The sequence below is a fragment of the Podarcis vaucheri genome, assembly GCF_965113315.1.
Source record: "Podarcis vaucheri genome assembly, chromosome: 12".
Classification (NCBI taxonomy): domain Eukaryota; kingdom Metazoa; phylum Chordata; class Lepidosauria; order Squamata; family Lacertidae; genus Podarcis; species Podarcis vaucheri.
The window spans coordinates 57,027,071-57,050,650 of NC_138750.1; the positions used below are offsets into that span (position 1 = coordinate 57,027,071).

Consider the following 23,580-nt stretch of genomic DNA (forward strand, 5'->3'; position numbering starts at 1 on the left):
ACACACACACACACACAGAGAGAGAGAGAGAGAGAGAGAGAGAGAGAGAGAGAGAGAAGTAGAAAGGGTGTGTGATTTAAAAACCCAAAGCTGTCTCCTGTAGCCATTGCCTAAGCAGCTGTGATGCTACGGAATCTTCACAAACATTCCAAGTGCTGAGGCTGGAGGGAGACGCAGGGAGTGTTGAGAGCTGATGCCTATAATAGGCGAGGGAGCCTCACACAGGATCTAGGGACAGATCGAGCTTTGTGAAGTTCTGTGAGGTTGATGCCAAGTGCCAGGATCCTGTCAGTTCATTGGTAGGCATGTAATAGAAATCTTGGCCTTGCAGGGTGACTCAGTAAGAAAGTAATAATAATAATAATAATAATAATAATAATAATAATAATAATAATAATTTCATTATTTCTACCCCGCCCAACAGTGTACCCTTACTGCAGAAGGAGAAGCCTAGTTCATTTTCAGCAGGGTAGTTCCCTTCTGCTCTAACCATTGCACCTTTAATTGATGCATGATGGGCAGGAACGCAATAATTCAAGTTTTTCCTGGCAGGGAGGTACAGTGATGGGAAACGCCTGCCGTGCTCCAATCTCTGCCAAAACTGCAAAGGAAGGAGGCCTCCTGAGATCTCAGCAGCGGATTATGGCACTGTGGAACCTCATATCTATAAATCCTCACCCACCTTGGTCTGCGGTGCATGCCGATGCAAAACCCAGCAGTTTTCTCTCATCCTGTCTGGCACATGGGCCACTGAAATCTTCTCCGCTGTGGCCTTCCATTGTCTTCCCACACATCTATCCAGGACTGTGCTGGCAAAATCTCCCCCATCCCCTCTCATTGCATGCACCACGTGGGCCTTGACTTCCAGTTCAGTCTTGGATCTACTATATACTCTCCATTCTTACATCCAAGGCTTTTTATCTCGGCTCTCCTGCTTTGATACATCCCAGCTGAGAAGGGAGAGAAATCTGCTATGTTTGCATTTCAGTGCAAGCCTACTAATTCTGCCTTTCCGAAGCAGTATTTGACCGGCAAAGCAGCTTGCCTTGGGAATTTGCACTTCTGCAAATGTTGTGATCAGTTCCCCACCCAAATAATGTGTACCCAAAAAGTGGGGCAAATTGTCCATAGATATGCATATCATAGCAAAAGCAACATATAGAAATGCATTACCATATTTTTTGCTGTATAAGAATCACTTTTCCCCTCCTAAAAAGTAAGGGGAAATGTGTGTGCGTCTTATGGAGCGAATGCAGGCTGCGCAGCATCCCAGAAGCCAGAACAGCAAGAGGGATTGCTGCTTTCACTGCGCAGCGATCCCTCTTGCTGTTCTGGCTTCTGAAATTCAGAATATTTTTTTTCTTGTTTTCCTCCTCCAAAAACTAGGTGCGTCTTGTGGTCTGGTGCATCTTATAGAGCGAAAAATACGGTATATTAGGGGGAACTGGTTTGTAGAAGCGAAGATCTCAGATGAAATTGCATAGGGGGGAAATGGGTATATTAGGAAAGATTTGTTGGTGAATTCTCAAGACGACATTCAAAAAGAACAATCACCATCTGATGTAGAAATCTGGAGAAGCAAAGGCTGGAAGAGTCTCAGTTCGGAGTCTGGGAGGTGTTGATCATATCACTCAGAACGGACTCAGCAAGGATCAAATCCCTCAAGCATCCATACTTGTAACCAAGCCTAAGGGCATTTAGCTGAAATAACCACACATGAGAGGCAGTGGTGGTGTAGTGGTTAGAGAGTCGGACTAAGACCTGGGAGGCACGGGTTCAAATCCCCGCTTGGCCGTGATGCTTGGGCCGGTCACTGCCTCTCAGCCTCACCAACCTCACAGGGTTGTTGTGAGAATTAAAAATGAGGAGGAAGAACCATGTGTGCACCCTTGGAAGAAAAGGTGGAATGTAAATGCAAGAAAACAAACAAATATATAAATTCTCCCCCTCTGCAGCCCTGGCTCTGATTCTCTTCTCTTCACCTGTTGCTTCCTCTGCGCTAAATATTGATTGTAGGATCCTTGGGGCAGAGATTTAGTTTAGGTTGGGGGATGGTCTGTGCCTACAGATCTGTACACAGAATGTGGCGACCATCCGGGTCGTCTTATGATCTTTGCCTAACAGGAGAAGGTCATTTTTTTTGCTTTTCTGGGAGGTCAGTAAGCCTCACCAGCAGGGGATCAATGGTCTCACTACGTGCCACTTCATAAAAGGGACATCTAAAGAACAAGTGCTCTGGGCTTCCTATCTCCCCCAATAAACAAGCGCAAAGTCTCTGAGCTTCAGAGACGTTTTTAAAGGATACTTCCAGGACCGGCTAGCAGTGGCGTAGCATGGGTTGTCAGCACCCGGGGCAAGGCAAGTAATTTGCGCCCCCTAACTGAGAGAGAGTGAATGAGCCAGGTAGGGGCAGAGAGCTGCGAGTGCAAGTGCGCCCCCCCCCAGATGTTGCGCCCAGTGCGGCCGGCCCCCCTGCACCCCCCACGCTACGCCACTGCCAGCTAGGGCAGAGCCGAGATTCTGGCGAGTGTAAAAGCCCTTCTTGCATTTTTGGATACAAGAAAGAACAACACCCTGTCTTGGGGTCCAGTTGGCAGAACTGGTCTTAACTCTACCTCTGCAGATGGCCATCCAACCTCTATTTTAAATCCTCCAATAAAGGAGAATTAGTATGATCCTGTTCTGAAACAATTGTGGCAGTAACAAATAAAGAGTAACTCCTGCAAGAGCTGTTTGACAGTGGAATGGTATTCCTTGAGAGGTTGGGGACTGTCATAGGGATGCAGGTGGCTGCTTGCCTTGATGGTTGGGCTGGGCTTCCATGGACAGAGGGAGCAAAGCTTCTGAATACCACAGGCATCTGCTTAGCCACTATGAGAACAGGATGCTAGACTAGGTAGGACACGGGTGGCGCTGTGGTCTAAACCACTGAGCCTCTTGGGCTTGCTGATCAGAAGGTCGGCGGTTCGAATCCCTGCGGCGGAGTGAGCTCTGGTTGCTCAGTCCCAGCTCCTGCCAACCTAGCAGTTCGAAAGCACACTAGTGCAAGCAGATAAATGGGATTATCTTAATAGATGGTCCTGGTTGCGGGCCTCTTGGGCTTGCTGATCAGAAGGTCGGCAGTTCGAATCCCCATGACAGAGTGAGCTCCCGTTGCTCAGTCCCAGCTCCTGCCAACCTAGCAGTATGAAAGCACACTAGTGCAAGTAGATAAATAGGTACCATTTCGGCGGGAAGGTAAATGGTGTTTCCGTGCGCTCTGGTTTCCATCACGGTGTCCCATTGTGCCAGAAGTGGTTTAGTCATGCTGACCACATGACCAGGAAAGCTGTCTGTGGATGAACGCTGGCCCCCTCAACCTGAAGGCAAGATGAGTACAACAACCCCATAGTCGCCTTTGAGTGGACTTAACCGTCCAGGGGTCCTTTACCTTTTTTACCTTTAGGAGGGACTGTCCTTCCTTGGAGGTCTTTAAGCAGAGGTTGGGTGGCCATCTGTCATGGATGCTTGACCTGAGATTCCAGCATCGCAGGGGGCTGGACTAGATAACCGTTGGAGTCCCTTCCAAAGGTACAATTCTATAATTTTAAACAGATCAGGAGCACCTTTCTCCCACCAAACAGGTAACCGTGCACAGCTGGGATCCTGGCTAAAGATTTGTCAGGGATGGTGATGGAGGACTGGACAAGCTTCTTGAGACTCTTGCTTGCCAAACGAAACTTTGCCTTCCAGACTGAAACAGGAGAGGAAGCCTTTGAAAGTGCCAGCGGAAGGGTTTTAACTTAGCAATCTGGGCCAGGGATGATGGAGAGGCCAAGGGAAAGGTGAACGGATCCGTCCCTAAGTGTTTCCCTAAGTGTTTGATATCAAGGCAGGATTACTACTGGAATGACTGCATTTTTAAAAATGCCTTGATCCAGATCTCAGCGAACTGAGTGGCAAAAGCGTCTGGTTCTCAGCCAGCAGCTAAAAGTCGGGGAATGTGTCAACACTTAAAAGGCTTGGCTCCTTGAGATGCCTAAGCTGGCAAACACGGTTAATGGAGTAAAACTACTTGTTTCCTCTTCCAGCTAAGTCTCTCTTCCAACTGGCCTCTTAGAGTTGGGTCTCCCACCCATCCACCCCACTTCAAATGCTTTTGTGAGAAAAGGTCGCAGCGGGAGGTGCCAAGAGGTAGGGAAAGTGCACACCCAACACTTAAAGCCCATTTAAAACACATGGGGGAGAAGCCTGGGAAGTGTAGTTTGCAACAATCCCAGCTCTCTTAAAAAAACTACAGTTCCCAGGATTCTTTGTGGCAAGTCATGTGCTTTAAATGTACATAGCTGTCAACTTACAGATTTGAAAATAAGGGACCAGCAGCCTCAAAAATAAGGGATCAGCAGCCAAAATAAGGGATTTTCCAGGCACGGGTATGTTCAACTTCTGAGCCCCTCCAAGCCAAAGGCAGAAAGCCCAACCAGCAGCCAAACGAAGCCTCAAGCGGTGGTTCCCACAGCGCAGCAACCCGGCAAAGGGGATGCAGCAAGGAAAACCACCGTCACCTCTCCGCTGGGAAGCGCTGAGCAAAGGCGAGTCCCCAGGCAACGCGACCGATTTGATCGGCACAAGGCATGCAAGCTCTACCCCCCAGTCGTTCTTAGACTCCTTATTGGGTGAGCAACGCAGCCAAACAACACAGTTGGAGCCTCCCTCCTCCCTGGCTGGCAGGGAGGGAGGGAGAGGAGCTGCTTCCTTTGAAACCTGGGAAATTTAAGGGACATCATCAATAAGGGACAGCAGCGGGACACAGCGCTGGGATAAGGGACTTTCCCTCCAAATAAGGGACAGTTGACAGCTATGTAAATATATGGTGTGTATTTCCAGCCCTGAGGATGCCCTGACAGGCTTGGGAAACTCCTTCAACTATTAGGAAACGCTAATAGTATGAGGGATTTTGTTGTTGTTTGGGGTGGGGTGGGGAAAAGCAGGCTAAGGCCACAATTGGACCGTGCCTAGAAAACACAGACCCTCCAAGTGTCCCTATTTTCCAGGGACAGTCCCAGATTTACAGAAGCTGCCCTGGTTTCTCACTTGATCCAGGAATGTCTGGCTTTTCCTTAGGACATCCCTATTTTCATCGGAGAAATATTGGCGTATATGGAGTTATGCAACCCCTGAGCCAAGGACATGTGTAACTAGACAACCTTTAGAAGACATCTGAAGGCAGGCCTGTATAGGGAAGCTTTTGAATGTTTAATTATGTTTTTATATATGTCGGAAGCTGGCCAGCATGGCTGAGGCAACCCAGTCAGATGGATGGGGTATAAAGATTATTACAGTGGTACCTCGGGTTACATACGCTTCAGGTTACATACGCTTCAGGTTACAGACTCCACTAACCCAGAAATAGTACCTTGGGTTCAGAACTTTGCTTCAGGATGAGAACAGAAATCGTGCTCCAGCGGCGTGGCAGCAGCAGGAGGCCCCATTAGCTAAAGTGGTGCTTCAGGTTAAGAACAGTTTCAGGTTAAATATGGACCTCTGGAACGAATTAAGTACTTAACCTGAAGTATCACTGTATTATTATTATTATCAACGTCATTATTATTGAATAGGACACCCCTATTTTCATTGGAGAAATGTTGGAGGGTATGAAAGCACGGGGCTGAGTGTTTTGCCTTTGCCTCACCACTTTCCCCCGGAGAACCCACTCTTTAGTGCTAAATTGGAAGAAACAGCAATTCACGGAAAACCTGATTGCTATTTGTTCTGGTTCGGCACTGATCTGTGGGTTTTCCCAGGGGAAACAGCAGGGCAAACAGAAGAATGGACAAGCCCCCCTGTTGATAAGCATGAGCCACTGATGTAGCAACTTGAATGCAGCACAGAGCCACAGGAAACCCCGGCAAGCGTTGCTATGTTAGGAAGATTGTTTATGCAGCAAGCTGAAATCCATCGTTCGGATGACACACACAGTTGTGGTCACTTAGGGTGCCATGGCAAATTTGGGACAAACAAGGGTGTTCAGCCTGATTGATGGGGCTTCTCCATCTGCAGGTTCCCTGGATACATTCCCCTTCGTTTCTTCGCTTGCCACACCCGTGTCCTTGGTGATGACATTTATTCTCCTAACATTGGTTTGGTAGCAATCCATTGTGGTTCTGTTTCAAAAAAGGAAAAGTTGGGGGTGGAGAGCGGTTCATATTCCCCCTTTGCTGTTCTTAAATCGCTTTCTGAGTAAGTGCCTATTTTAGTATTTGCATCTTTACCTATCTTGCTGAGATCAGCGGAGTTTTAATTTATTTCTCCCCGTGGCAAAACGCTTCGGCTTCCAGCTTCATCAGCTACTACTTTCCCCCTTTCCCCTCTTTCATAATAGTAAAACTTTGGGTCACCCAAACACACACACACACTGGCAGGAGATTCAGCCTGGGCCAATAGAAATACTTACTGTATTTTTTGCTCTATAAGACTCACCTTTTCCCTCCTAAAAAGTAAGGGGAAATGAGTGTGCGTCTTATGGAGCGAATGCAGGCTGTGCAGCTATCTCAGAAGCCAGAACAGCAAGAGGGATTGCTGCTTTCACTGTACAGCGATCCCTCTTGCTGTTCTGGCTTCTGAGATTCAGAGTATTTTTTTTCTTGTTTTCCTCCTCCAAAAACTAGGTGCGTCTTGTGGTCTGGTGGTTCCTATAGAGCGAAAATGGCACTTAATTAAGCATGGATTAAGCAATGGGGGGCCATTGCCCCAGGTGAAATTTCTTCAAGGATGCATTTTGCTCCACATGCCAGCCCCACACTGCCTTGCAAATCCAACACCACATCTCAGCCTCGCAAAGCAGCGTGATCTGGACTGATTCTGTCTGATCTGGACAGATTGAAAGGGCAAGTGCTTGCCCCACTGCCCCCTCCTCATATCGTCCCCTGTACCCCACCCCACTGCCATGTTGGTGCACAAACACCCTGGGAACCATGAGGACACGCTCTGGCACTGGTTTAGCATCTCTGCCTTGCATGCATGAGATCTCAGTTTCAATCTCCAGCACTTCTCTAAACCCCTGGGGAGAAAGCTGTTGCTTGTTTGCATAGACAATAGTGAGCTAGATAGACAAGGTAAAAGGACCCCTGGATGGTTAAGCCCAGTCAAATTTGACTATGGGGTGCAGCGCTCATCTCTGCTTTCAGGCTGAGGGAGCCGGCGTTTGTCCACAGACAGCTTTTCCAGGTCATGTGGCCAGCATGACTAAACCGCTTCTGGTTCAACGGGACACCGTGACGGAAACCAGAGCGCACGGAAACTCCATTTACCTTCCTGCTGCAGTGGTACCTATTTACCTACTCGTGCTGGCGTGCTTTCGAACTGCTGAGTTGGCAGAAGCTGGGACAGAGCAACAGGAGCTCACCCCACCGTCGTGGGGATTTGAACTGCCGACCTTCTGATCGGCAAGCCCAAGAGGCTCGGTGGTTTAGACCACGGCGCCACCCGTGTCCCTGACTTAGGTAGACAAATGGCTTGACCCAGTTGAAGGCAGTTTTCTTATGGTCCTAAAGATGGTGGACTCAATCTCTTTTCAGCCCATTACAGCAAGACTCTTCTTGTGTTTCTTCCTTCCTTCCCTCCCTCCTCCTCCTCCTCTATTTCCCCAACATAGTGTTGCCCATGGCAACCATTTGTTTATTTGGGAGACGTCAATTGGATCCTTTTGGGCAGAGGGCTAAACTTGCTCACAACGATCTGAAGTCATTGCAAATGACTTCATTTGCATGACCCCCTCCAGGGTGGCTGCAAGTGATTTGAACATCCTCTCCAATAACAGCCACACAGGGCCCTGTTTCTTGACAGAAGCTTGTTCCATGATCCAACTATTAATTCAGTTGAGGCAAAACCCCATGCAACACATTTGCTTTCCCCAATAGCATTCTGGGATCCATAATGATCCCCAACTCAGCTTGCCACACAGATGGTGCATCACCTCTTGGTACATATAAACCAGGGGTCAGCAAACGTTTTCAGGAGGGGGCCGGTCCACTGTCCCTCAGACCTTGTGGGGGGCAGGACTATATTTCAGGGGAAAGAAATGAACAAATTCCTATTCCCCACAAATAACCCAGAGATGCATTTTAAATAAAAGGATACATTCTACTCATGTAAAAACACGCTGATACCCGGACTGTCTGCAGGCTGGATTTAGAAGGCGATTGGGCTGGATCCGGCCCCCGGGCCTTAGTTTGCCTACCCATGATATAAACAATGAACCGCTTGTGGTAAACTTTGCTGCTGTTTCCTGTGTTTGTGCAGGGCGAGTTGTCAGTGTAACATCTGCCTTGCAGAGAAAATTTAAGGAGGATCGAGCTGGAACTGCTAGCCCACAAAATTCACAGACCACACTTTAAGTTTCCTTCGTCTTACAGCTTCTCTCGAGAATCAAACTCCTTGCATTGTTCTCCTGAGATGCAGTTCAGCTGGTTTCTTGAACACTTTTCCTTTTGTGGTTGTGTTTTTCCACTGTAAACTTCTAAAGTATGGTTTATTTATTGTAACCCATCCTATTGAAAACTGTCTTGCTAAACCTACCCACTCACACCCTTTAGTTTGCCATGTCCAAAGCCTTTCTGATTTATTCCCATCTGTCTTTCGCCTCCCTCCATGAAAAGCATTCCCACAGGGATGAGACAATGGCATCCTCTAAACGAGACAACTCAGCAAACGGAATGGTTCTGCGCTGGCAACCATGAATGAGAGACCCAAAGAAATACAGAGAGTTGCTGTCTGTCTGCTAGGCTCATAATACTCTTCTTTTTATATACCTTGAAGCTAAAGGGGACCATAATTCTTCTCTTTACAGTCTGTTACCCCCACCTGCAACTAAGGCACACAAAAATGATTCCTGGTTTCTTGCCATGCTCTAGAATTATGGGGGATCTGCCGGTTTGTTGTCAGTTGAGGTTGGCTGAGGAATGAGACATGCTCTCTCTTCTGACAAGGACTGGACCACCTGAGGCTGAAAGTGAGGGGCTGCTTGCTTGCCCCCCCCCCCAAGAAGCCCCACCCCGGACATGCTAGTTGCTAAATAATAATAATAATAATAATAATAATAATAATAATAATAATACATTTTATTTATACCCTCCCCTCCCCGGCCAGAGCCGGGCTCAGGGCGGCTAACACCAGTAAAATTACAGTAAAAACATAATAGGAAAACCCCCAATTTAAAATACAGGTTAAAATGCAATTTAAAATGCAGCCTCATTTTAATAATAGCCCATAGATTAAAACCATAAGGGGAGGGAAACATAAGGGTCAGACTGAGTCCAAACCAAAGGCCAGGTGGAACAGCTCTGTCTTGCAGGCCCTGCGGAAAGATGTCAAGTCCCGCAGGGCCCTAGTCTCTTGTGACAGAGCGTTCCACCAAGTCGGGGCCAGTGCTGATAAGGCCCTAGCTGAGACCAATCTAACCACCTTGCAGCTCGGGACCTCCAAAGTGTTGTTATTTGTGGACTTTAAGGTCCTCTGCGGGGCATAGGCAAAGAAGTCCCAGAAGTGGTGCAAACTTGGAGAGAAAGCTCTACCTCCTGCTGTTGCTGATGGCACGAACTGGGCTCTACTGGGGAATGCAGTTAGGAGTGTCAGTTTGAAATAGAGAAGTCCTTCCAAGCTTTTACAGAACCCCAATTAGAAACGTCGCTACTTCTGGGTTTGGAAGAATGTCAAAACGCATTTCAAATTTTCCCTGGGGGCAAAACAAGGGGGCACCTGCTGCGATGGATTTTGGGGTGGTCTCCAGTTCAATATACTTTTCTCCACCCCTGTCCCTAAACGATCAGCACTTGGTATGTCCTGAATATGCTCCGTTCTCATTAGGCTGTTTTTAGACACCCCTCCCCCAGTTCCCCTCCCAAAAGTATTTTGAACTTCTGCAAACTTTAGAGTTTGCTTGAGTCTGCTGACACATCTGCTGTTTCTGCTGCAGAAACTGTGGCATTTGTAGAATCATAGAATTGCAGATTTGGGAGGGACCCAAAGGGTTATCTACTCCAGATTGCCCCCTGCAATGTGGGAATCACAGCTCAACTTCAGAAACAGAGCAATAGATTCCATGCGGACTGTCACCCAGTCCCACCCACCTCAAGCCTGGAGTGGTACAGGCCATGAAATGTTTGATTCCTTGATTCTGATGATTGGTCCTCGCAAAATGGTATGTAAGAAAGGGCCAACCGATGGTATGGAATTCATGGGGCCCAGATGACCCTGTTCCTCTTCTTCTTCCCCCTTCTTTTTTTTGGGTGATCATTCCTAGCCAAGTAAAATTGTCTTCCATAAACACTGTTTTAACAGTGAGTCCATAAGTGACTGTGGAGGCCAATTCTGGATCCACATGTCCTTCCACAGTGGGGACATTGGTTTCTGGGCAGGAGTTGACCATGGTGTGGATTTGCCAAGCATGCCTTCCTCTTAGCATGTTTCTCCCTTGCGTCCTGAGTTCGAGTGTCTTCAAAGCTCATGACACCTTTGGTAAAGGCTGTTCTCCAGTTGGAGGGCTCACAGGCAAGTTTTTCCCAATTGTTGGTGTTTATACTACATTTTTTAAGATTTGCCTTGAGAGAGTCTTTATACCTCTTTTGTTGACCACCAGCACTACACTTTCCATTTCTAAGTTTGGAATAGAGTACACCATATTTTTCGCTCCATAAGACGCACCAGACCACAAGATGCACCTAGTTTTTGGAGGAGGAAAACAAGAAAAAAAAATTCTGAATCTCAGAAGCCAGGACAGCAAGAGGGATCGCTGCGCAGCGAAAGCAGCAATCCCTCTTGCTGTTCTGGCTTCTGTGATAGCTGCGCAGCCTGCATTCGCTCCATAAGACGCACACACATTTCCCCTTAGTTTTTAGGAGGGAAAAAGTGAGTCTTATAGAGCAAAAAATACGGTAGTTGCTTTGGAAGACAATAATCAGGCATCCACACAACATGGCCAGTCCAACGAAGTTGAAGTTGAAGAACCATTGCTTCCACACTGGTGATCTTTGCTTCTTTTAGTACACTGATATTAGTTCGCCTGTCTTCCCAAGTGTTTTTTGGAGACACCGTTGATGGAATCTTTTGAGGAGTTGTAGAGGGCGTTCATAAGTGATCCATGTTTCACAAGCATACAGTAAGGTTGGTAGTACTGTCCTAGTGGGGTGGTTTGACCTCTGATTTGCATGTGGGAATTGCAAATTCGTAAGGCCAGAGCCATAAGGCAAGGTGAGGTGGCTGCTTCAGGCAACAGGATCCAATAGGACAGCAGATCCCGGTGTCAAACCCTCTCCCCTGCCCCTGTTCCTGATGTAGATCTTCCATGACCCCTTCTTCCCTGGTGAGGAAAGGTGGGGATGCCATTTTAGGGCTCACCTCGGACGCCAAAATGTCTTAGGCCAGCCTTATCCATCCTTAAATCCTTCCTGCACGTGCAACCCGTCAAAGGAAGAAGAAGCTTCTCCGTGGCGTGCTAGCTTTGCAAGCCGAGGGAGATTTTAACATCTGCTAGAGCTCAGTTTTATAGACGTTTAATAACCCTGTCCAAACATTTCCTTTTGCGACCTTTTACATTCTGGTTTACTGAAGTTTTATGAGTACACTCAAAGTTTTTAATGCACCATGGCCATATTTTGCATGCAATTGAAATTATTGCCGGGGTGGGCTTTCTGTTATAGATTCTTGATGCAGATTTTCATAGTGTTTTCTCCATCGGTTGTGTGCGTGTGATGAACCAGCCAATCCCAGTTTATACAAAAACGAATTTAATCGCAGATATCCTGTTACCTAATGAAAGGCTGTTTTGATCGTAAGGGACCGTGCTTTGCACACTATGGCATCCTCTTGCATAACAAACAAATAGCATCATTTTTCCTGCCGTGTTCAACAATCTTCCCCGTCCCATTTGCTACCCTTTGTAAAAATAACAATGATAATCTAACAGGGGCAGAGGATATCTAGCTGCTGGGAAAGAATGTCGGCTGGTTTACCTTGATCCAGTTCAATTTCCTGTTTCTTTCTTTTTATATAAGCGAGATAGCAATGGATATGAAACATTCTCTCTTCATTACTCTCACGCTTCCTTAAAATTCTGGAAGTGGGTCTCCTGTTATGGAAGCAACATGTGCCAGAGCTGGTTTATGCAACCATAACACAAAGGTCAGGTTAGTTTCTGAGCAGAATTCAAACTCATGGCTTTGGCCTATAAAGCCTTAGGTGGCTAAGGACCCCAATAACTCCAGGACCACCTCACTCCACATGAATTGAATGTGATCCTGAGATGATCAACTGAGGCTCTTCTCCATATGCCCCTTCCATGGCAGGTCCTGAGAGTGGCAACATGAGAATGGGCCTTTTCTGTGGTGGCTCCCCACTTGTGGAATGCTCTCCTTCCAGGGAGGCACACCTGACACCATCCTCAACTATTTTTAGGTGACAGGTTAAAAGCTTTCCCTTTTATCCAGGCCCTTTGTCCTTAATTTGAAGGGCACCAGGATCTGTAGAACCTGTATAAATTGGGTTTTAGGTGTTTATTGATTTTGTCCGTTCTAATTGACTTTAATGTTTAGACCGTTTTTGTAAGTCGTTTTGGGAGACAGACAGACAGACAGACAGATAAAGGGTGCCATTTCAAAGTTTTCATTAGGAGATAATATCCTCTGTCCAGGACTTTATGACCTAGTTTTCTATGATGTGGTAAACCTGGGTCTGTTCTATACCATATTAGAGGCTGACATCTCGGGGTGCTTCTCTGTATTAAAACAACCAAAAACTAGATGTTCAGGAGAGAGATTCTACCTTAGTGTTTTCTCTGAGAGGCTAGCTTTCTGTGAGCAGACTGCAAATGATGGCCAAATGTGTTGGCTCCGCTAAGCGCGTGTATGGGTATCGTTAGCGAGGCAGCGGGAGACGAGGATGGCTCTAGATATGAGTGGATCCGAAAACATGAAAGAAACCAGCAAATGTTGAAAGGCAAAGCATTCTACCCAAAAGCCATGCATTAAAGTCTTCTCTGAAGCCACAGCAAATACTTATCTCCAGGAAATTGCGCTTCAAATTTTGGAGAACAGATTACTTTCAAGTTTTTCTGAGCACGATTTCCTGTGCTTTTCCTATCCCAGACTGGGCACAAGATGAGTTCAACATGTTGTTGTAATGTATGGCTTTGTAAAATAAAATCCTGGATGTAGCGATAGACTGTGCTATCAGCTTGTTTCAATAATATCTTGAGCCGTTTCCCACTTCTTATTGTCTTATTGTGTAACTGGTTGTGGCCTTTGCTGTGCCATGAAAATTTGGAGAAGAAAGAGGGGAACGAAATGGGCGGTTTCCTAATAATAACTTTACGGTGTCTCCTCCAAATCTCCTAGGAAGCTCCTATACAGCTTCTCAGATTCACACAATGCCATTTTTTTGCATGAGAACAGGGCTGCTGCTGTTTCCAAGAATCTGCATGTGTAGAATTGCTTCGTAACACAGTGAACATCTGCTGTCCTCACTTCTCGAAGTGAAATGCACACATTCACAGCTGTGCATTCTCAAGCTTTGCCACATCGCATTTTCCATAGTTGATTTGTTGAGTTTGAGATCATTCCCGAAGTAAATCAAGGAGTACCAGAAGCAGGGTGTTTATCCTCAGATGCGGGAAAAATTGACATTAATGTACTAACAAAGTGGGGGCTCATTTATCTAGAAAAGTGCATTGAATATAAGTTTGCATAGTCTGAAAATTTCCAAGAAATAGCTTTAGTGTATCCAGAACATTGAAGGCATTCCCTCCCTTTGAAAAATGAAGGCTAGATGTTTGCTGCTGACTTTTATCCTCTCAGATACAGATGACCTTTTATATCAGAGAGCAGATGTCTAGTTCCAATTAACACCTTCCCTAGGAAAAGGTACCACTTGGACAAGTTGGTGCAAGCCACAACAGCAGCAATTCATATCTGGTTGGCTGGGTTCATGCTTCTATCTTGTATCACCCAATTCTGTTTTGATCAGGATGCTGTTCTCAACAACTGGGACTGTGAACTTGTTACTTTTCCTCTTTGGACAGTGCAAACTGTAGGTTCATGCCAATCCACACCACTTGTTGCAAGTAGAGATGGGAAATTTGTTTTGGTTTTCATTTAAATGTGACCCTACCTAATTCACAGTTCTGGAAGCAACACACAAAGTAAAACGCTTCTCTGAATTTTGCAATGCAGTCCTCCAGCCAAGTAAGGTTTACAAACGTGCATACACTGAGCTGAAGTGTGCACCTGTCTGTGAAAACAGCATACATAAATTGCATTGCATTAGGGGATTGTGTATTGCAAAAATATATATGTGTATGTCAGGGAACTGCCATCGGAGCTAGAGGCGGAGGGAAGGCTCCAGAGGGATGCCGGAGAGGGTCCCAGTAGGGAGAGGGGCAGCCCATTTGCTGGGGAAGGAAATCAGCATAACACCAGTGGAGAAGGGGGGCAGATGGGGGAATCGGAGAGGAGGCTCCAAGACTCCTCATCGGAGACCAGCGGAGAGAGTACGGGTCCTCTGCTGCCCACACCCTCCCTGCGCAGAAGGCTTCCGTGCAGGGAGACTAGGCGGAGACTAGGCGTCAAAGAATTTTTGTGCTGGAAGAAATTCAAGAAACGCCCACTGACGGATTCTGCCAGCGACTGAGACAGTCACAATGCTAGAGGCTGTTCAGTCAGAAAGGGTTCAACCAGGTAATCTCGCCAGCAGTGGCGGCAACTTACGCACGAGCAACCCCTAAACCCATCACAGTGTATCTCACGCAAAAAAAAGTGCACGATAGGAAAAATTCGCCCTAAAATACTGATGAATTTTCATGAGGGTTCTCTCTCTCTCTTTAAAGCAAACTAATGTGGAAAACTGAAATTAAGAGAGGGAAAATGAGAAACCAATAGAAGCCAAAACAGATTTCCCCATCCCTAATTGTTGGTCTGGTCTACAGAGTGAGGGAGTGAGAAACCTAAGTAGGGAGTGAATGCTTTCTTGAGTTTCGAACTCAGACTGTCCTTTGGAATCTGTGCTTCTTCAGATTTCTAAATGCAGTCATTGGTTCAGAAGCACACTAACGTTTCTAGCGACTGCCATTAAAATAAGGGCACAATGATGTGCTGCGAGTTTTAAATTACATCATTTTAATTTAGTCTGTCCACTGTTTATCTGCCCAGGTCTGTTTGCATATCCTTGCATTTCCTACCCAAACAGCCATGGCTGGGTAGCTGATAGATTCTTCAGTCAAGGACAGGCAATTTGGAAATGTTGGTGGCAGACTTATTTAATTATGTTGGCTTGGACAGCCTGCACATAAACTTTGTTTGTTTGTTTCAGGTTCTCCTTGTTAGGTTCTAACCTATAATATCCATTGTCCGTAAGATCTATTATATTTCTCCTAAACTTTGGACTGGCCCTGCTCACACAGAGGAGTTCTGGGTTCTGAGTCATCAAGTGGCAAAATGCTTTTGTGAAGGAGACCCTAATACTGAACAGTTGTTTGTGTGAAATTCTCCATCTCAGATACAGGATTCGCAGGTAGAATATTGCCTCCTTCAGCATGTAAGAAATAACTTCTCCTTCTCTTGGCTTTGCCCTTTCACAGCTGGCAAATGGAATCAATCCTGGACAAGGCCTTGGCATCGAGATCATTGCTACCTTGCAGTTGGTGCTCTGTGTGCTTGCAACGACAGATAGGAGGAGGACCGACGTCACTGGATCGGCACCCTTGGCCATTGGCCTCTCAGTGGCCCTGGGGCATCTTCTTGCTGTGAGTATAAACTTGAATCAGGGAACGCTTTGCAGTCTCTGGGACTGCAAAGCACATTAGGGTATCTGCTTGTGAACTGCCGAGGATTAGCAAATGCATAACACACACACACACAGGCAGAAGAAGCTGCCCATTTGCATAAAGCCTGCATATGCTAAGTTGTGCATATAGACACGATTTTAGAAATGAACTGCATCTTGCTATAGGGGAAGTTGCCGGGGACTTCTGTGCCAACTTAGTCTGCTGCCAGGTGCTTTGGATAGATGACTTCAGTTACTTCAAACAGAGCTGAAAACAAAACTAGGTCTCTCCACACACAGCCTGCATTCAAGCCTTTTTCCTCCTGAAGAGAGATATTTAGCACACCATCCTCTTTGGTGGCTTGAGAGAGAACCAAGACGAACTCACACAAAATGGAGATTTGCAACTGAATACCCCTCGTGTGTGATCTAAGTTAAACACCACGTGAGAGAGTAGCAGAGATACATCAACAGTTCATCATTTGCCTGTTAGATTCTCCTTTGTTCAGCTACAGTGGAAGTTTCCATGCTGTTTATTTAGCAGCACAAAATACAGAGTTATACAGAGCTGTTTCCCACTTCAGTGTGCAGTTAAACAATCATACTTAACAAATGAGAGGTCCTCTGCAAAGCAGGACACAGGTTCATCTTGAGTTGGATTCAAAAAAGGATGCAGTAAAGAATATAGAACCAGGATCAGCAGGGATGGAGGTGGTGATCCAAAGGTCTCTTCCCCCAGAATGGCCTTTTGCTCATGGGTGCTGCCACCTACACACAACTCTTCTGCTCTGGGTTTAGTTATAAAATGGCATAGAAGGTACCTATTGGTCTGAAGAACACTGTGATGCCCACCTCTTGCTGATCCATATCCGAGTCCTGACAAACTTAAACACATAAGAGGATCCCACTTAGACCATTATCCTCTTCTCACAGCCGCCAGTCAGATGCCCATGAAAGTTGATAAGCAGGACTTGAATACAACAGTGTTCTCCCCACCTGTGATTCCTAGAATTGGGTGTAGAGAGGTATACTGCCTCCACAATGGATGCTGTCAGGAACCGTGCTGAGGAGGGCTGCACTGAGGAAGAATGGTGGGAGCCACCCCCCTCCTTCTGATCCTGATCCTGAATCTTCCCAGGAGCAGGAGGACAGTATAGATTTGGAAAAGTGGTTTGCAGAGGGGCATAGTTCAGAAGGCAGAAGTTGGGAAATACTGGATGGGGAACAGCTAGCAGAAGAAACACTGGAAGAGAGAGAGAGTTAACAGATTCACAGTCTCTGGGTAGTATCCACCCCCCTTCCCCAAACTCCCGGAGAGCTCAGAAAGTGTCAGAACAGAAAGCACAGAGGCTACAAACTCAGATTACAAGATGTAGGAGTGACGCAGATTAATAGGGACGGAGGGAGGAGTGACCTTAACTGGGAGCACTGCCATTCTGGTGAGATGCTTTCCTTTGTCATTCGCTTTTTATTAAAGAAATTAACTGGTAAGAAGTCCCTTTTGTTTGATCTGCTCATTTATGGCCATGGGGGAGGAAGTCGATTCCCCGAAGCCTGACAGATGCTCTCTTCGAGGGATGCTTCCTGAGATCTTTTTCACTGGAAATGTGGGAAAGTAGTTTCAACATGCAACTGGATATGAATTAGCTACCCACTTGCATTTGGGAGGTAGACAGGGTCCCTCAACAGACTGCCAATACCTGATAGAAAACCTGCCTTCTTGTGATTGTCACTCTCTCTTCACTCACCTTAGATTGACTATACTGGTTGTGGAATCAACCCTGCAAGATCTTTCGGGTCCGCTTTGATTACCACTAACTTCACCAATCACTGGGTAAGTTTCAGGTCTTAACACTGAAATGGGTGCCCGTTTGCAGAGGTACCGTATATGCTACTTGTGGTATGTGCTGCAAGCAGAGGAGAGTTCTGCTACGACTGTCAGTTGCCATTTCCGCCTACTGTTTGTGGGTTGCCCATATAGGAGATATGATACCCATCTTCAAATATCTGAAGGGCTTTCACACTGAAGGTGGAGCAGACTTGCTCTCTGCTTCTCCAGAGGATGAGACCAGAACCAGTGGATTAAAATTGCAAGGAGATTCTGACTAAACATTAGGAAGAACGTTCTGGCTGTTAGACGGTAGAATGGACAGCCTTGGAAAGCTTCATTGCAGTTTAAAAGAGAGGTTAGAAGGCCATCTCTCAGGGATTATTTATCTGTGATTTCTGCATTTGAGGAGAGTTGGAATAGACACACCTGTTTGTTCGTTTGCAATATTACAACAACAACAACAACAACAACACAGAGTGGATTAAAAAGGGAAGCAAATAACTTAGCAGGGTGCTGTTACCAAGCTATGGGCAAAACTAAAACTAATCAGATCTTCTTAGCTTCTTTACCCTGCTAGTTTCACCCAGAACTAATCACCTGTATACAACCAGTTCTAAATCACTTTAGTTCCTGCTCACATTACACCGCCTATTGACTACAGCACTATTCATCTTCTTCTCTAAAAATCTTCTCTTGGGTGGAGACAGTTTGAGGACCTCTCTTCACTGCTAGGAAATGATGAACTGGGAGGGGGTGGAAATGTGACAATTGCTTATGCCTCTGAAATAACTGCTGGCAAAATGGCAATGTTTCTTTGTGAACTGCTCTGTCAAACGCGTCTTCCGTTGGCCTTGCATTTCAGATTTTCTGGGTTGGCCCGCTGATTGGAGGGGCCAGCGCCGCCCTCATCTATGACTTCATCCTGGCTCCTAGGAGCAGCGATGTAACCGATCGCATGAAGGTCTGGACCAGTGGCCAGGTGGAAGAATACGATCTCGATGCTGATGACTCCAGGGTGGAGATGAAACCAAAATAGAGGCGAACCGAGACAGGAAGAAAAAGAAGACAAACAAAACCAATCTCTGAAGATTTTTATCAGTATTATAGACTCTTTGTAAAGCAACAAGCGATTCTTCCCAAAAATTTTATAAGTCATTAGAGTTTTCCTTCTCTTATTTCGTGCCTACTCTTTCCAGACTTTTAGATCTGTGGCTGCACAGTGAGACAAAACAAAATTGATGGGGCGGGTGGGTGGGAAGGAGATGACTATATTTTGTACTATATATGTGTGAAAGAGCTAGGGAGAAGATTTGCAGTAATGATTCTGGAAGTCCAAGTTTAGATTTCTTAATCCAAAGGGACTGGCTTCTCCTGCAGTTTGATGGGCATATTGCAATGAAGCCCACACAAACAGCCTACAGGCAGTCAGAAAAGGATATCTGAAGAGATTTCACCTGCCAAATTCTAGAAATGAAAAAAAAAAGTAAATGGAAGTGCCTGGTAAGAAGATTTTGAATACGGAGGGCCAATTTTTTTATGCTGCAGATTGTGCCTATCTCTAGAAAGTGTCTCTGAGGCACCAGAAGTGGTTTGTTGTTTTCTAAAAATCTCATGCAGACCCATTTAAGAACAGGCTCCAGAAGGAAGTTGCTTTATTTAGTGCTATTTTTCCAGAAAAAGAGGTGCTGGAACTCATGAACTCATGAACACCTCCCTTCTTTTCTTATAATGGCAATGGCACCCACCTGAGTTCTGGTGAGTTCCAGCTGAAAAAAAGCCCTGGTGTTACTTAGGTGCATAATCTTACTTACAAATAATATGCGTTTATATATTATATGCATGTCGCTGCATACAAAATCCAAAAGAGAGGCATAAGGCTAAAGTATGGAATATCTCTTATTTCTTACAACTTGAAAGGACTTCTCTTCCCCTTTGTAGACATCTGTTGGCAATTTATTTATTTTCAAAGCCACACCTTAACGGAAAGTTGGCAGGGGCCAGGTATAATTTTTGTCACCTGGCCCACCGATTGCCCTGGAGATCAAAGGCTAGCATACCAGCTACCAGGAAATTCCCAAGTCAAGCGTTAATGAAATTAGTGGGGGTTAATGCAATTGGTTTTTCAAAGCTCCCCTATATTCCCAATGAGGTTTGTGCAGGATAATCGCCCGGTGGTCTGTGCCAGTAAACATTATTGTATGTAATTAATGTCAGCCCAGGTTTATTCATGTCTGTTAACACGCATTCCTCTTCATGACGCACCATTAATTCTGCCGCATGTAAAAACGCTACCGACTCCCAATAAATGTTTACACCTTATAGTTTTGCATGTATGTAAACTGTATCTGTATATACCCATATTATAAATCAGCTCCCCGCCGCGCCCCCACCAACCTGCTTTGGGATGACATCAGTCATCAACTCCAATCAACATGGCAGCGGATGATGGGATTTGTAGTCCAAAACATCAGAATGGGGCCAGAGAATACATGTCTAAAGAATAAATCAAATATTTTCACAATTTTTCACAAATTTCAAATCAGGAAAAACTTCCAAATTCTTTTATTGTTCAAAAGTTTGCTTTGAGGGATACTTAACGTAAAGTATCAAAATTTTGTGGGCGGATTTTATAGTAACGATGTTGTGCATTAGCTTGAACTCATTAGATTTGCAAGTTTCTTTAATAATAATAATAAATTTTTATTTGTACCCCACCCTCCCCGGCTGGAGCTGGGCTCAGAGTGGCTAAAATCATATAAATAATACAATATGCATAAAAACAAGCAGTCGATTGATTAAAATGCATCCCAAAATTAATTAAAATTAATTAAAATTAAAACTGGACAAATGACAATCCTCAGGTTAAAATTGAAAGTGATTAATACTCAAAAGGACCAATTGTTTCCATTGATATTATAAGGACCTGTGAAACCTTTCTCCCCCATGCTGACATCCCACCAGCAACGAAAAATGCAATCCTATCCCGGATTAGGAATATTGGAGGAAAAAATAAATGGGGATAATCTGAACTGGTTTTCTACAAATGAATTTAAATTAGAAGAATGTACTGGAGATTCTTCCTCCCAGAAAAAAACACACTTCAGTCTTAAATCCTCAATAAACAGCAGTACAGCAGTAACCAGGAAAAAGATACGGTGATAATTTTTCCTTTATCTCTCTTTCAAGAGCAACATCCATTTCCCAAGGTATTCTGGAGTAGTTCAGTTCTCACAACAGCCCTGTTAGATAGGCGAGATGGAGTGATAGGGACTGTTCCGAGGTCACCCAGTGAGCTGAGCTATATGGCAAAGCGGGAATTTGATTCAAACTCTCTGTAGTTTAACTCTGGCACTATTTTACTTGACCTTTCTGGCTCAGTTTAGCAAACACTCAAATCTTCATAACCGTCACAACACCCATATCGGGAGGTCGCTCCCCTAGGAGGAAAGATGGTGGCCTTGGGGATTTTTTTTAGTTCAGAGAAAAGGTGACTAAGAGATGGGATAGTAGAAGACAACACATATATATTGGCTCCCAGTATGTTTCTGAGCACAATTCAAAGTGTTGGTGCTGACCTTTCAAGCCCTAAACAGCCTCGGTCCAGTATACCTGAAGGAGCATCTCCACCCCCATCGTTCAGCGCGGACACTGAGGTCCAGCTCCGAGGGCCTTCTGGCGGTTCCCTCCCTGCGAGAAATGAGGTTACAGGGAACCAGGCAGAGGGCCTTCTCGGTACTGGCACCTGCCCTGTAGAACGCCCTCTCACCAGATGTCAAGGCAATAAACAACTATTTTACTTTTAAAAGACACCTGAAGACGACCCTGTTTAGGGAAGTTTTTAATGTCTGATGCTGTATTGTTTTTGATATTTGGTTGGAAGCCGCCCAGAGTGGCTGGGGAGACCCAGTCAGATTGGGGGGGGTATAAATAATAAATTATTATTATTATTAACTCTCCAACATGCTAACTCTCCAATGGCTTGACTTCATCTCTGAAGCCCCACACTTCCACTGTCTCCCAAGACAGATGGATTGCCAACCATGGTAGAATTTAATAAAATTACGCATGGAGAAAATGGATAGATATATTTCTCTCTCACACACACAACACTAGAACTCTCAGACATGCAATGAAACTGAATGTTGGTAGATTCAGTACAGATAAAAGGAAGTACGTCTTCATGCAGAATATAATTAAACTTTGGAACTCGCTGCCACAGGATGCCGTACTTTGAAAGAGACTTGAAAAGAGAATTCAACAAATGTATGGAGGACAAGGCTGTTAATAGTTCTCTCTCTCTCTCTCTCTCTCTCTCTATATATATATATATATATATATATATGCTTTCGTAGATTTTCACGGGTACAGGAATGCAGGTTTTGGTGTCTTCGGGTGTCTTCCCGTGTAAGAGTCGGGGTGTCTGTGCGACGTTTCGACGAGGTCTCACTCGTCATCTTCAGGCTGGTGCTTTCGGCTTCTTGTTACTGGAACAGAGCAGAATCTGGTGTTTGAGTTCCTATAAATACTGTTGAGGGGTGTGGTGTATAGCCTCCAACGTTCTGGGCAGAGAGGAAGTTCCTAGATTAGTGTGCCTTTTCTTCTTTTGTTCCTTAATTACTTGAGGGATATCTTGAGTGATTTCATGACCCACCCAGTGGTATTCAGAATATCACTCATGAAATCACTCAAGATATCCCTCAAGTAATTAAGGAACAAAAGAAGAAAAGGCACACTAATCTAGGAACTTCCTCTCTGCCCAGAACGTTGGAGGCTATACACCACACCCCTCAACAGTATTTATAGGAACTCAAACACCAGATTCTGCTCTGTTCCAGTAACAAGAAGCCGAAAGCACCAGCCTGAAGATGACGAGTGAGACCTCGTCGAAACGTCGCACAGACACCCCGACTCTTACACGGGAAGACACCCGAAGACACCAAAACCTGCATATATATATATATATATATATATATATATATTACCTCCACTGTCAGAGACAATATGCCTCTGAGTATCAGTTTCTGGGAATCGCAGGTGGTCAAAGCATCCTTGCATTCATGTCCAGTTTCTTAGTTTCCCACAGACATCTGGTTGGCCGCATTGAGAACAATATGCTGGACCAGATGCTGAATCGCATTGTTGCGATGTACGGAAGCCCTCAGGAGTCAAACTGTTTGTTAAGTAGGGCTTCATTCCAATTGCTGTCTTGCATCCCCATAAAGCAGTCTTCTTTACATCCAGGAATCAGCACACACAGGCAGGATTGCATACAAAGTGGGGACGTCTACCAAGAAGAGATAGGGGGAAGCAGGTTATGGCACCTGCCGGTCTTGCCCATAAGTTTCTCTGTTTGTATTCTGTTTCCTTGAATAAAGAATCAACTTTACTGATCGTCTCTCAGTCTCCGTGCTGACCTGCAGCTGAACCAGACCTGCCACAGAGCAACTTATAAAATACAAAGCCTTTTTTTACAAAAATCGGAAAGTACAATACAAGACCTAGGACCCAAGTACCTACGGGACCGCCTCTCCTGGTATGCCCCGCGGAGGACCTTGAGGTCCACCAATAACAACACTTTGGAGGTCCCGAGCCTCAAGGAGGTTAGATTGGTTTCAACTAGGGCCAGGGCCTTTTCAGCACTGGCCCCGACATGGTGGAACGCTCTGTCACAAGACACTAGGGCCCTGCGGGACTTGACATCTTTCCGCAGGGCCTGCTGTTCTGCCTGGCCTTTGGTTTTGACTCGGTCTGACCCTTATGTTTCCCTCCCCTTATGGCCTTGATTTATTGGCTACTTTAAAATGAGGCTGCATTTTAAATTGCATTTTAACCTGAATTTTAATCCCCCCTCCCCCCCTATTATGTTTTTACTGTGATTTTATTGGTGTTAGCCGCCCTGAGCCCAGCTCTGGCTGGGGAGGGCGGGGTATAAATAAAATTCATTATTATTATTATTATTA

At 45.4% G+C, this 23,580-nt stretch overlaps 1 protein-coding gene and 1 long non-coding RNA gene across 2 annotated transcripts in view; one reads left to right on the forward strand and one right to left on the reverse strand.

Annotated features, from left to right (window-relative positions):
* The window catches only part of AQP1 (aquaporin 1 (Colton blood group)), a 34,632-nt gene extending 14,693 nt beyond the window's left edge, over window positions 1–19,939 (forward strand). Inside the window, exons 3-5 of the mRNA XM_082192626.1 lie at window positions 15,605–15,769; window positions 17,543–17,623; window positions 18,483–19,939. Coding sequence (XP_082048752.1) covers window positions 15,605–15,769; window positions 17,543–17,623; window positions 18,483–18,656 — 420 coding nt within the window. The 3' untranslated portion in view covers window positions 18,657–19,939. The remainder of the gene's footprint in view (window positions 1–15,604; window positions 15,770–17,542; window positions 17,624–18,482) is intronic.
* Window positions 18,772–23,314, reverse strand: LOC309515077. The gene is made up of 2 exons (XR_014212237.1): window positions 22,564–23,314; window positions 18,772–21,932 (listed from the first exon to the last, which is right to left on the reverse strand). It is a non-coding gene; the product is annotated as an uncharacterized lncRNA (long non-coding RNA).
* Between the last annotated feature and the right edge of the window lie 266 nt (window positions 23,315–23,580).